This window comes from Gobius niger (assembly GCF_951799975.1).
Source record: "Gobius niger genome assembly, chromosome: 8".
Taxonomy (NCBI): domain Eukaryota; kingdom Metazoa; phylum Chordata; class Actinopteri; order Gobiiformes; family Gobiidae; genus Gobius; species Gobius niger.
The window spans coordinates 30,400,315-30,413,181 of NC_136859.1; the positions used below are offsets into that span (position 1 = coordinate 30,400,315).

General features: G+C 45.2%; 1 protein-coding gene across 1 annotated transcript in view; it reads right to left on the bottom strand.

Annotated features, from left to right (window-relative positions):
- LOC306966747 (uncharacterized protein) overlaps positions 1–4,841 on the bottom strand; it is a gene marked incomplete at both ends in the record, with an annotated part of 49,986 nt that extends 45,145 nt beyond the window's left edge. Inside the window, 3 exons of the mRNA XM_079561561.1 lie at positions 3,397–3,460; positions 3,704–3,971; positions 4,742–4,841. Of these exons, the coding sequence (XP_079417687.1) occupies positions 3,397–3,460; positions 3,704–3,971; positions 4,742–4,841 (432 nt within the window). The remainder of the gene's footprint in view (positions 1–3,396; positions 3,461–3,703; positions 3,972–4,741) is intronic.
- Positions 4,842–12,867: the final 8,026 nt, after the last annotated feature.

Sequence of the window (12,867 nt, forward strand, 5' to 3'; positions counted from 1 at the left end):
GAGGGTTGGTTAAGACCTATTCACTTTGGGATGGAAGGAATACATTTCATTTGAGCTTAACCCTCAAAGCAATAGCGTACCGCAAGGAACTAACTAGTTGAATCTGGGTAAAACAAAGAGCAAGTCAGTCCCATGAAGTTACACAATACTAGATAATAGATGTTTACTTGGCTGTCATTACTTTTCTTTTTTTTTCTTTTTAACTGTCCTCATGAGAAAAAGAAATCCTATATGGCACTCTCTTTTTCAACTTTTGAACTTCCTCTCATACATTTATTGCGTAATGAAATAGAAATCAAGTCACAATCGATATGATGCCAGTCAGTGGTGAGGATGAAGCTACACACTGTAATAAACCTTTCCTTTGTTATTATTGAACACGCCTGGGTGACAGAGATTCATTTATTTGAGCGCAACAGCTTAAAGCAATATTGACAAAACATTGAACAACAATACTAAATGATAATATGCATTTTCAGTCTTGTGAAGTTTAAACAAGAAAACAGGACTTACTTTTTTGTGTGTTTTTTACCCGGACGTATGCCGCTACTTCCGTAAAAAGAAAACATTTACGCCAAAGAACTGGGGCGGGGTATGTAATATAAAAGAAGGGGCTCGGTAGTCTTGGCTAGGGCAGTGGTTCTCAACCTTTTGGAGCCGGTGGAAAGATTTTAAACTACAGTACCCCTATTTCGGGCTTCCCCGGTAATTAACATTTTTCAATTTCAAACTACCCCCGGGAACCGGAACCGCTGTTGAAAGTTTGGAGCAGAAAACTGCAGATGAAAAGGGCTGTGAAATCTCACGCTTTCCTCGTGAGACACGCGCATTTGAGTACCTTCACACGCTCTCACGCTACAACCCTCATATCTCACGCTCAACCAAAATAAATCCCTGACTTTTAGCAGCGAGTGGCTGTAGACGCTTTATTTTCATGTTTGTCCGCGCCGCAGCTCGTCTGCTCTTACGACAGTGATACACTGCACGCGCCTTTCATGGCCGAGCTCTCTCGCGCAGAGCGCGTACATGTACACTGCAGGCGAGCGCTGAGAAGCGCCACGCTGTTAACTCCACCTGTTTCTTTGTTAAACTGAACGCATGTCTAGGCCTCAATCAACTTGATGTCATCCACCTTCACTGCTTTCCTTTTGGGAAAAGTGACGAGGCCACAAAAAAAGAGCAGCAGAGTGACTTGAGGGAAAGTCTTGATGTGGAAAAATGACAAGGTGGTGTAGCTATACTGCCATATGTCAGGCAATATTCCTCTCTCTTTATGAAATAAGCACCCAATACTACTGCTATAGTCGTAATAAGAATAATTATCATAATAAAAATCATAACAATAATCTTAAACTTGTATACACTCATATAGATAATCATACAATGCAGGACGATCTTTTATTTATTTAGTGATGATGTGTTTTATACATTTTCGGACAGAAATCGGCTTCGCACCGCGAGCCGCAGATGAGAAAAATGCGCTTGGAGCGCATTTTTGAGTTTAGGAGCGGAAGCGGCTGCGCATCATTGTGTGTATCATTGGCCATAGAATGATGTGAGAGCGTTGCTCTTGCGCTATTGGTTGTTCCGGCGTCTGCAGCTGCGCGTCAACAAAACAAACGTGTCCAAACGGCGCGGTGACAGAAAGACAAGGTTTAATTTGGAGCTATTTTAGCGTAACAGCAAAGGGACACGATGCAGAGCGGGTGAAAACACAGTCCAATGCTCTGTGTTTGTAAAGTGTCCAGTTAGATCTGTGGACTGATGAGTAGGGAGTCTGATACTTAAAGCAGATTTACTATGGGAGTTTTTTCTCGTGATCCGACATCTAATAGCAGCAGGTAGAGAATCCCGCTGGATCAAATACAGCATGTCATATGCAACAATAGACCATGGTGGTGAAGGCAGCTCCATGGTGAGTGTAAAGACACGATTACATATGGAAGTGTTTGATCATGTGCAAAACAAGTCAGCAAAAGTGGATTCGCAGCAGAGTCATTTGTGTATATTTTTTTCTACCCCAGCACTCTCGCATTTACATATTTTTTGTGTGTTCTCTGTTGAGCCTGACAAAAAAGTATTGTGCAAAGTCCTGTGTGTGCTCAACATGCATATTGTACAATTTAGCATAGAGTTTAATTGCTTTTTTTTTGGTTTTGTTTAATGCTATTTGTATAGCGTTCTTTTTGTGACTCTGATAGCTATTAATAGGAATAATTATATTCAGAGTTTAATCAAACATGCTATAAAAATACTTAGATTTAGATTCTCTAAATTATATGCTGCTTGCCTTTTGTTGGTAATAAGTAGAATGACTGACATGAGGCAGAGAAACAGGAGGGACATGACTTAAAAGTAGAATCCAAACAACGCTTAACAAATGTTTTTAAAAGTAAAATACACGTGGTTCTGTCCTTCATGTGACTGACTGTCCTCAAATATGCACAATGCTGTTTCATTGTACCTTTTGTCAGGGCTGTAACGATGAAGGGGGCTCACTGGGCATTTGCTGAAGGGTCCCAATTTGAATGGGGCCCCAGAAAAGTAATTCTTTAACACCAGTAAATAGGCCAGCTAAAAGTATTATTTATGATCTAAAACCCACCAGAATGCAGGAAATCACATCTGAATTCTCCCACACTTTAAATGGCTTTTAATGGTCATTTGCGTTGGTGCAGTACTCCCCTCTGACACATACTTTGAGGTACAAGTAGATTTTATCTATGCAGCTCCTGATATGTTCAGTCACCTGAAGCATATACTTATTTTTTGCTTTGAATTTCGTAGGGCTGATAGGACTAATCGATTGGGGCTGGGGCTGGTCGTCAATCAGGAGAAAAGTCGACTGTCTCCGACCCAAGAATTGGTCTATCTGGATTTGCGCTTGGATTCCAGGGGCATGAGGGCCTCCCTCTCCCTGGAAAGGCAGTCAGTGATTCTGGATCTGGGACAACAGGTGTTGGATGGCCCGTGGATTGTACCACGGCGAATCCGGTCCTTGCTCGGCATGATGGCATCAGCCCACCCGGTGGTTCAACTGGGGTTACTGCACATGAGAGGCCTCTAATGTTGGTTTTCATGCCTCGGGTCCCGCCGTGTGAGGGACTGGACGCTGGCGTGGTTGTCTCCCACCGCAAGGTCCGAAGCAGAATTCTGGATGGACCCGGAGCACCTCCATCGGGGGGTTCAAATGGGCTACGTGCTCCATCACACGGACGCCTCCCTGTCCGGCTGGGGCGGAGTACTGCGCCATCTCACGGCAAGCAGTGTTTGGCTCCGAGACACATCAACCTCCTAGAGATGGAGGCGGTGCAGAAAGTCCTCTTACACTTTGCCACTCATCTGCGGGGTCACCACGTGTTAGTTCGGTCAGACAACACCACAGTGGTGGCCTACCTCACCAGGTCCCCCCGCCGGATCTCGCAATGTCGGCGCGGACGGGATGTCCAGAGGGGGCGCCCTACGGGACGAATGGGGCCTGACACCAGTGGTTGCGTCGCTGTCGCGTCCGGTACTATGGCGCAGACTAATGGTCTGGAGGCCGAACGGGGCAAGTTGCTAAACCTTGGCCTCCCCTCTTCAGTTTTTGCCACAATTCAGGGTGCTCGGGCCTCGTCTACGACCAGGGCTTACAGGGTTTGTTGGCGTTTTTTCTCTGACTGGTGCTCGGAGAGGGAACTGGACCCTAAATCCTGTTCTATACAGGATGTACTCAGTTTTCTCCAGGGTCTGCTGGAGAAAGGCAGGGGAACCCTTAGGGTTTTTGCGGCAGCCATCGTTGCCGGGCATATGAGGTTTGGAGTCCACACTGCTCGCAGTCACCCCTTGGTGAAGCGGTTTCTTCAGGGCATTCGTAGGCTTAGACCGCCCGTGCGCCGCTCGGTTCCGACCTGGGACCTTCAGACAGTACTGGAGGGCCTCTTGGGACCCCCGTTTGAACCCATTCGCCAGGCAGGGATGGACTTTCTGTCCTAGGCAAGGCAAGGCAAGTTTATTTGTATGGCACATTTCATGTACATGACAACTCAATGTGCCTCACAGTAGCACCAAACATAGTAAAAATAGAATAAAAAGCATTAAAAACACAAAAAAAGCATTAAAAACACAATGAAAATGAAGAAAACAAATCATTACTTACAATTTCATAAAATAAAATAAATAAATAAAAAAGTTTCAATCTCCATAGGCTGCAGTAAAAAGGTGTCCTTTCAGCCTGGACTTAAAAATGCTCAGGGTTGAGGCCTGTCTCAGATCCTCATTGAGGCTGTTCCAGACTTTTGCTGCATGAACCTGAAATGCAGCCTGACCATGTTTATTATTTACTCTGGGAACCACCAGGAGGCCCTTCCCTTCCTACAAGACTGCAAACCTCTGACATCAGCTAAGAGGATGGGAGATCTCTGTGCACTCTCTGTGCACTCTTCCTACATGTCCCTCTCTGAGGGTGATGGGCTGATGGTACTCTGGCCCAACCCAGCCTTTCAGCCGAAGGTCATTATGTCCGCCTTCAGGTCCAGGGTGATCAGAATTAGGCCTTTCCCCGATCGGCCTGGCCAAACTGGACCATATCTTTACTTTCGGGTGGCCAGCACTCTTGGTAGAGGCTTCAGGCACCCTCGTTATCAGGGGTGGAGTCTGCACTAGTGCTCTTGGGAGAGGCGGCTAGTACAGGCATTCCCCAATTGCCTTTTTCCTGGGTGAGGCGCCCTGGCGTTGTTCACGGCTATTGGTTACTCCTCACCCTGCCCGTGGGCCCCTGTTACCTGGGCCGCTCCCTGGGATGCATAGAGTTGCCCTGGGCCCGCTCCAATCATGCGAGACCATGCCTGCTGGGAGTACATCGGTCGGCCACGGCTGCATGTTACTTTATGCAATAGCACAGCCTAAGGGCAAGCACACAATTGAAGTAGAAATCAAAGTTACCTATGTAACTATAGCTCTACGAAATGTGTGCGCCGCCCTTAGCTACGGGCCCAGCAGGCAAGACCTCTCTTCGATGACTGAGTTCAAAGGAGACGATTGAAGGGAGAGTCCCCCTTTTATAGGGGACAGGGATGAGTGGACCCCAAGTGTGATTGGAGCGGTCAGTTCTTTGATCCTATCAGGGCAGGAATCTGGCGCTTCCGAGAGATATGCAATAGCGCAGCCTAAGGGCGGCGCACACATTTCGTAGAACCATAGTTACATAGGTAACTTAGATTTCATGTTTCTGTTTGTGCATGTAGATTTCATTCAGTGTTCTCAAGCCAATCTAAAAAGAGACTAATTCCTTCCAGATTCTATTGCTAACACCAGAATACAATAATCTTAAGGCTTTCTCTGATCTATTCAGTACAAAATCCAAGTCCAAATTGGAGCAAGAGCAGGACTATACTTCCGTGACTGGATTCTGGAGATAATGAGCTTTCAACTTAGGAAAATGGCACTAATCAGGCTGATAAATTTGAAGGGGATGATTATTCAAATTTGATGCATTGTTTTAATTATTACTCTATAATATCTTCACTTTTTTTTTTTGTCGCATTATTGACGTTTGTCATATAGGAGAAAAATGTAGGAGTCACTGTGTTCTAGAGAGAAGGAAAAGGTTGGGAACCACTGGTGTATGGCATTCAAACCCACTTTATTTATAAATCACATTTAAGGCAAGGGAAATGTATGTGTAGCATTGTTCATGCATGAGCAAAGTGCTTTACAATAATACAAGACATTTAAAATGCAACTTTTATAAAAGCAATATTAAAAAGATTAAGATAAATATTAAGAAACCATAAAAAAATTATAGTCACTAACTTATTACAATAAAATTAAATGGTGAAAATAAAATATCTGCTGCAAAACAGAGCTGTTTTCAGCCTGGGTTTGAAACAATGTCAGGGTTGAGGCCTGAGACTGTTCCAGACTCTAGCCGCACAAAAATAAAACACACCGTGTTCAATCCTGACTCTGACTCTCCCTGAGGTTCTCAGAACTGAGATAGTTCATATGGTTCACAACATGTGAGATGTACTTTGGTGCTAAACCATGAAAAGACTTGTAACCAGCAGAGCTGTTTTAAAGTCTATTGTATGAGCAACAGGACTAGCATAATCATATTTCCTGGTTCTTGTCAGGACTCCAGCAGCAGTGTTCTGGATGATGACTTGGCTGTGTGTTTTTCCATGGTAAGAAGTTGCTGGTGTTATTTTATATGGCTGTTTAAGTTCAGGTCTGAGTCTAAGATTACTCCTACATTTCAAACCTGATTTTTCGGTTTTAGAGAGAGAGACTCAAGATAACTGATAACACTTTCTCATTGTTTCTATGAACCAAAACATTGACTTGAGTTTTGTCTGAGTTTAGCACCAACACTTGGAGAATAAACAACATTTCCAAAGAGCTGTTAAATTTTAGTTAATTTAAGCTTACTGCTCGGTTTACTAATTTTAGTATGTTTCCCTCTGATAATTTTATATGACAATCTTCCAATTTGCTGAGCTAAGTTCTTTTCAATGTTTTGTTCTTGTTTAGACGATGAAGACAAAGGGGTCTACAGGTTTTACCCGTCAGCGCAGTACATCTTAACATGTTTTTTTGCCTTTCCAAACCACTCAGATTGGTCTAGACATTAAACTAAAACCACATGCCTATAGTGCATTAGCAATTTTTTGAGTAATGTTAGTCAAATTTGATCACGACTAAGTTTTTGTTTTCTTTGACAAATAGTCACTACACAATAGTTAATATCAAGGACAATGAAACAAAAAATATTCATCCAGTGAACTCCACTAGTCTTCAGTTTGAAATTTATTAGACATCACTGTGTACTCAATATGAATTTAAGCCATGACTATTGAGTGTAGAGCCTTTTATAAACCGGTGAAAATGCAACATACATGATCTTTAAATCTATCGGCCTATAGTTTATTGTCATGAGTCACAATCTGTCTGCTGCAATAAAAAAGTATTTGCATCACCATAGGCTGTCTATAACCCTAGCTCCTCACATAAATATTTACATTTGTGCTTGAGTATTGTGTAGAAGATGTCTTTACCGCGGTCTCCACTGGACCTCAGCGGGCCTCGGAAAAGTTCTCTCATCATCTTCTCAGAGGTGGGGAGACTCAATATCATACTGTAGTCTTCGTCTCCAATCACTTGATGGTTTAGAAGCCCATCTAAGATTTCTGCAACATTGCTCACTCTCTGAATGAGCTTTTCTTTAAATCTGTCAACAAGCTGAGCTCCTTGAGACGGTACAGAGAACAGTCATTAAAAACTAGATTCCCTCTTATGTTTAATTCTGATTAACACAAATGCCTTACCTGGTGGTCGGGGAACAACTGAAAATTAAAATTGAATGAAAATTAAATGAGAAAGATAAAACTTAATAATTATAAAATCCTGGCTATCTGAGTTTGTGAAAGGTAACTGCATTACTAAGATATGGCAAGTTATAAAAGCACTTCTTACCTGCTGCTCCTTCAGTATATTCATCTAAAACAATGATATTTCAAATTATTTCCACAATGATCACAGAAAAGTAAATAATGTCGATGAAGTGAAAATAGTCAAACCTTCTCGAATTGTAAAGCCACACACAAATGCATTCTCTTTCTCTTGGGCAAGCTGTAGATCGAAGTCAAAGTCTGGATTTCTAGTGTACACCTCAAAGAAGTTTGGGGGGATTTGATGCCTGAGTGTTAATTTCTGCAAAGATGGAGACAGTAGCGTTTGCTTACTCAAGTCCGCTTTTAGGAAGTGACATTAACTTTAACAACCATAACAAAAAGGACATTTTAAATTTATACCTGTGGATTAATTTTCACAGTATTCACATCTGCAGTTAAAACAAACTGGTCCCGAATTTTAAGAGGCTTGTCAGGGTGAGGCTTTTGGATAATGCTGTATCCGCGTTGTTGTTCTGACCAGTCCATTGCCTGTTAAAACAGAAAATCTTTTACTTTTTACTTAAGGCTTAGGATTCATATGGTTTGTGTGTGTGTTTTATTTATTTATTTTTACCTCTTTTAGACCCGGATCTCGTGGGATGAGGTAAACATGAAGGGTGAGAAAAGCTGTGTTGGTCTTGTAAATCAAAAGACTACAGTGGATTTTCACGGGAATGCCAAGTTTTATCAGCACTGCCCGGGGAGAGAATATTGGCTCGAGTAGCCTCACGTGGTTAGTGGTGGCCTTCGTAACTTTTTCCACAACGTCTCCACAATCATCAATGTGTAGCACTGCCATCTTCTCCTGTGTGTCAGGGCTGTCTGTAAAGAAATCAACATTGTGTGTAAAAGCTATTCATTCAAGCTTTCAGGTGCCATTAAAAGTGGACAGCTCATTGGAGCCATTGTTCACACATTAGACACACGGATTTCATCAGCTGAACTGACCGGAAATACAATCTGTCAGAGATGCACATAAGTCCCTGAATTGCAAGGCCAAGTCAAGTCCAAGTCCCCTAGTTTCTATTTGCTTTACATTAATTCAAATCATGGTACAAAAATCAATAAATTAAAAGCAACCATCAGATAAATACAGCCCAGGGCTTCCACACACAAATGATCAACATCACAATATTAAGGCCATTCACAGTCAGTCCCAATGCAATGGTAAGTTAGGAAAACAGAAATAATATGAACTATTTACCACTGTCTAAAGCTGTGGCCAAAGGCAGACCTTGTGTCTTTCATCTAACTATTCCTCCCACGCCACTACATGTCTTAATTCAGTTTTGTAAAAGTAACATCAGTATAGTTATCACAGTTGTATTCTGTCACTCCTCCTCGGTAAGGTCTACTCCAGGGTGCTGGAGAGGAGTATCCGGCCGATGGTCAAACCTTGGATCCAGGAGGAACAATGCGGTTTTCGTCCTGATCGTGGCACACTGGACCAGCTCTATACCCTCCGTCGGGTGCTCGAAGGTTCATGGGAGTTCGCCCAACCAGTCCACATGTGTTTTGTGGATCTGGAGAAAGCGTTAGACCGCGTCCCTCGTGGTGCCCTGTGGGGGGTGCTCCGGGAGTATGGGGTCCGGGGCCCTCTGCTAAGGGCTGTCCGTTCCCTGTATGACGCAGCAGGAGCTTGGTTCGCATTGCCGGCAGTAAGTCAGACCTGTTCCCGGTGCGTGTTGGTCTCCTCAGGGCTGCCCTTTGTCACCGGTTCTGTTCATTACCTTTATGAACAGAATTTCTAGGGGCAGCCAGGGGCCAGAGGGTGTCCGGTTTGGGAGCCTCAGGATCTCATCTCTGCTGTTTGCGGATGATGTTGTTCTGATGGCTTCAACAAATCAGGACCTTCATGCTCTGGGGCGGTTTGCAGCCGAGTGCGTAGCGGCCGGGATGAGGATCAGCACCTCCAAATCTGAGGCCATGGTTCTCCACCGGAAAAAGGTGGCTTCCCCTCTTCAGGTCGGTGGGGAGTCCTTGCCTCAAGTGGAGGAGTTCAAGTATCTCGGGGTCTTGTTCACGAGTGAGAGACGGATGGAGCGTGAGATCAACAGACGCTGTATTGGTCTGTTGTGGTGAAGAGGGAGCTGAGTCGGGGCAAAGCTCTCGAGTTACCGATCGATCTACGTTCCAACCCTCACCTATGGTCATGAGATTTGGGTAATGACCAAGAGGACAAGATTGCGAATACGAGTGGCCGAAATGAGTTTCCTTCGCAGGGTGGCTGGGCGCACCCTCCGAGATCGGGTGAGGAGCTCGGTTACTCGGGAGGAGCTCGGAGTAGAGTCGCTGCTCCTTCACGTCGAAAGGAGCCAGCTGAGGTGGCTAGGGCATCTGTTTCGGATGCCTCCTGGTCGCCTCCCGCGGGAGGTGTTCCAGGCATGTCCTAGTGGGACAAGGCCTCGTGGAAGACCCAGGGCACGGTGGTGGGACTATGTCTCCGAGCTGGCCTGGTGTCGCCTCGGGGTCCCCCCAGAACAGCTGGAGGAGGTGGGCGACTGGGCGTGGATCGGGAAGTTTGGGCATCTCTGCTGAGACTGCTGCCCCAGCGACCCGGCCTCGGATAAAGCGGAAGAAAATGGATGGATGGATGGATGGATGATATTCTGTCACAAATATGTCTGCAGTATTAGCTTACGCATGAAGTGCCCTGTATCACACAGTAAAAACTGAACCTGTTACAATATCCACTGTCGTCTCCTTTTTCTCTCAGCTTACTCTGAGTTCTGGATCCCACAAAAACAGAAAGATGAAAATGACTCACGGCACTCCAACGCTTGATACCCTGTTGCCCTCCGGCTTCAAGCTACGGGTGTGTGGCTCCTGCGTGGCGCCACTCCTCGCGTGGGATCAACACGTTAGCTGATTCCTGTGCATGGGCCGCCGCCACTCCGCGGAAGACTTTGCTGCTTGCCTCGCGCGAGAGCGTCATCGCGCCTTTATGGCTCCTACCTCCCCGGAGCTACCCGAGCAGGATTCGGATGCTCAAGACTCCCCGGTGCGGCAAGACTCCCCGGTGCGGGAGCAGAGCCCGCTTCCTGCGTCCCCGACGCAAGAGAGGAGCCCGCTGCCTTCGCCCGTTCCGAAAAGGCATTGGGCTGCTGGTGACGAAAACGATGAGCAACCCCTGATCGATGAAGATGCTCTCTCCATCTTCACTCAGGTGCAGCCGCGTGAGCGATATCCCATGGACCGTCTCCCGGGCCTCATTGCTTCTGTTGCGGCCAGAATGGAGCTGAAGATGCCTCCTAAGCCTCCAGCCCCAGCGTCGAACCTGTTGCGAAACAGTTTCCCCGCTCTTACTCAGTGTCGTGGTACGGCCCCTGACGGAGTTTTACCAAGTCTGGAAAGACGCAGGGCTCCTCAGAGCACCTTGGCCGGACAGGACGCTCAGAAGGGGATACGTTCAACAATTCTCCTGCAGACTCTTTCGCTTTCGTGGTATCCTCAAGACGAGGTTACGCAGCTCAGCTGAGACAGTGGCTCTCACAAGATGTTCTAGCAGAGGTGGAGCCACTCAGAGTTTTATTCCCTGTATTTCCTCGTTCCTAAAAAGAGCAGCAGTGTGCAGCCCATTCTGGACCTACAGTGCCTCTCGAAAGTATTCATACACCTTGAAGTTTTGCACATTTTGTCATGTTTACAACCCTAAACATAAAGATTTTATTTTAATTTTTTTACTGAACGTTTACACACAAGTAACAGACAACTGTGAAGTGAAAGCAAAATGATACATGATTCTGTTATTTTTCAAAAAATAGAAAAGTGAAAAGTGGGCGTGCATAAGTATTCATACAGCATTTTCTGAGTGCATTAAATTGCCTTTATAACATTCCTAATGACAGCAGAACGTTCACACCTTGGCCTAACGGTTAAATAGAGGCCACCTGTGTGTAATCTACTCTCAGTTTAATTTCAGCTGTTCTTTTAGGCCCTCAGAGCTGTGGTCGGAGTGTGTTGGTCACTGAACAACATCATGAAGGTCAAGGAGCACCAGAGAGGTCAGGGATAAAGCTGTGGAGAAGTTTAAAGCAGCGTTAAGTTATACAAAGATTTCCCAAGATTTAAACATCTCCCGGGGCACTGTTCAATCCATCATTCAGAAATGGAAAGAGTAAAGCACCACTGTCAACTTACCAAGACATGGCTGTTCACCTAAAATATTAGATCAAACAAGGAGAGCACTGGTAAGAAATACAACCAAGTGCCCCAAGATAACTCTGGAGGAGCTGTGAGGTCCTGCCGCTGAGCTGGGGGAATCTGTACATAGGACAACTATAAGTCGTGCTCTACACAAATCTGGCCTTCATGGACGAGTGGAAGAAGAAAGCCATTATTGAAAGGAGGCCACAAGAAATCCTTTTTGAAGTTTGCTAGAAGTCATATGGAGGACACAGCTTCATGTGGAAGAAGGAGCTTTGGTCAGATGAGACAAAAATTTAACTTATTGGCCCAAATGCAAAACGTTATGTATGGAGCAAACCTGACACTGCTCATTGTCCTGAGTGCACCATCCCCAGTGTCAAATATATATGTTTTTAATATATAAAAACATATTAATGTGCCCAGTCAAAGTCCTGACCTAAATCCTATTGAAAATCTGTGGAAACATGTGAAAACTGCTGTTCACAAACGCTCTCCATCTAATCTGGCTGTTTTGTAAAGATGAATGGGCTAAAATGTCACTCTCTACATGTGCAAATCTTGTAGAGTCAAACCCCAAAAGACTTGTGCTGTTATTGCAGTAAAAGGGGGTTCCACAAAGTATTCATTCATGCTGTATGAATACTTACGCACGCCCCACTTTTCGGTTTTCTATTTTTTGAAAAATAACAGAATCATGTATCATTTTGCTTTCACTTCACAGTTGTCTGTTACTTGTGTGTGAACGTTCAGTAAAAAAATCAAAATAAAATCTTTATGTTTAGGGTTGTAAACATGACAAAATGTGCAAAGGTTCAAGGTATATGAATACTTTCGAGAGGCACTCAATCACTGCATTGTGAAGGGGCCTTTTTGCATGCTCACGGTTGCAGCAGTTTGCGCTAGAGTTCCAGGGGCATGAGGGCCTCCCTCTCCCTGAAAAGGTCAGTGATTCTGGATCTGGGACAACAGCTGTTGGATGCCCCACGGATTGTACCATGGCGAATCCTCTCCTTGCTCGCCATGATGGCATCAGCCCACCCGGTGGTTCAACTGGGGCTGCTGCACATGAGAGGCCTCCAACGCTAGTTTTCACGGCTCGGGTCCCACTGTGTGAGGGACTTCACGCTGGCGCGGTTGTCCCCCACCGCAAGGTCCGACGTAAATTTCTGGTTGGACCCAGAGCGCCTCTGTCGGGGGGTCCAAATGGGCTACGTGCTCCATTACACGGAGGTGTTCACTGACGCCTCCCTGTCCGGCTGGGACGGAGTACTGGGCCATCTCACGGCGA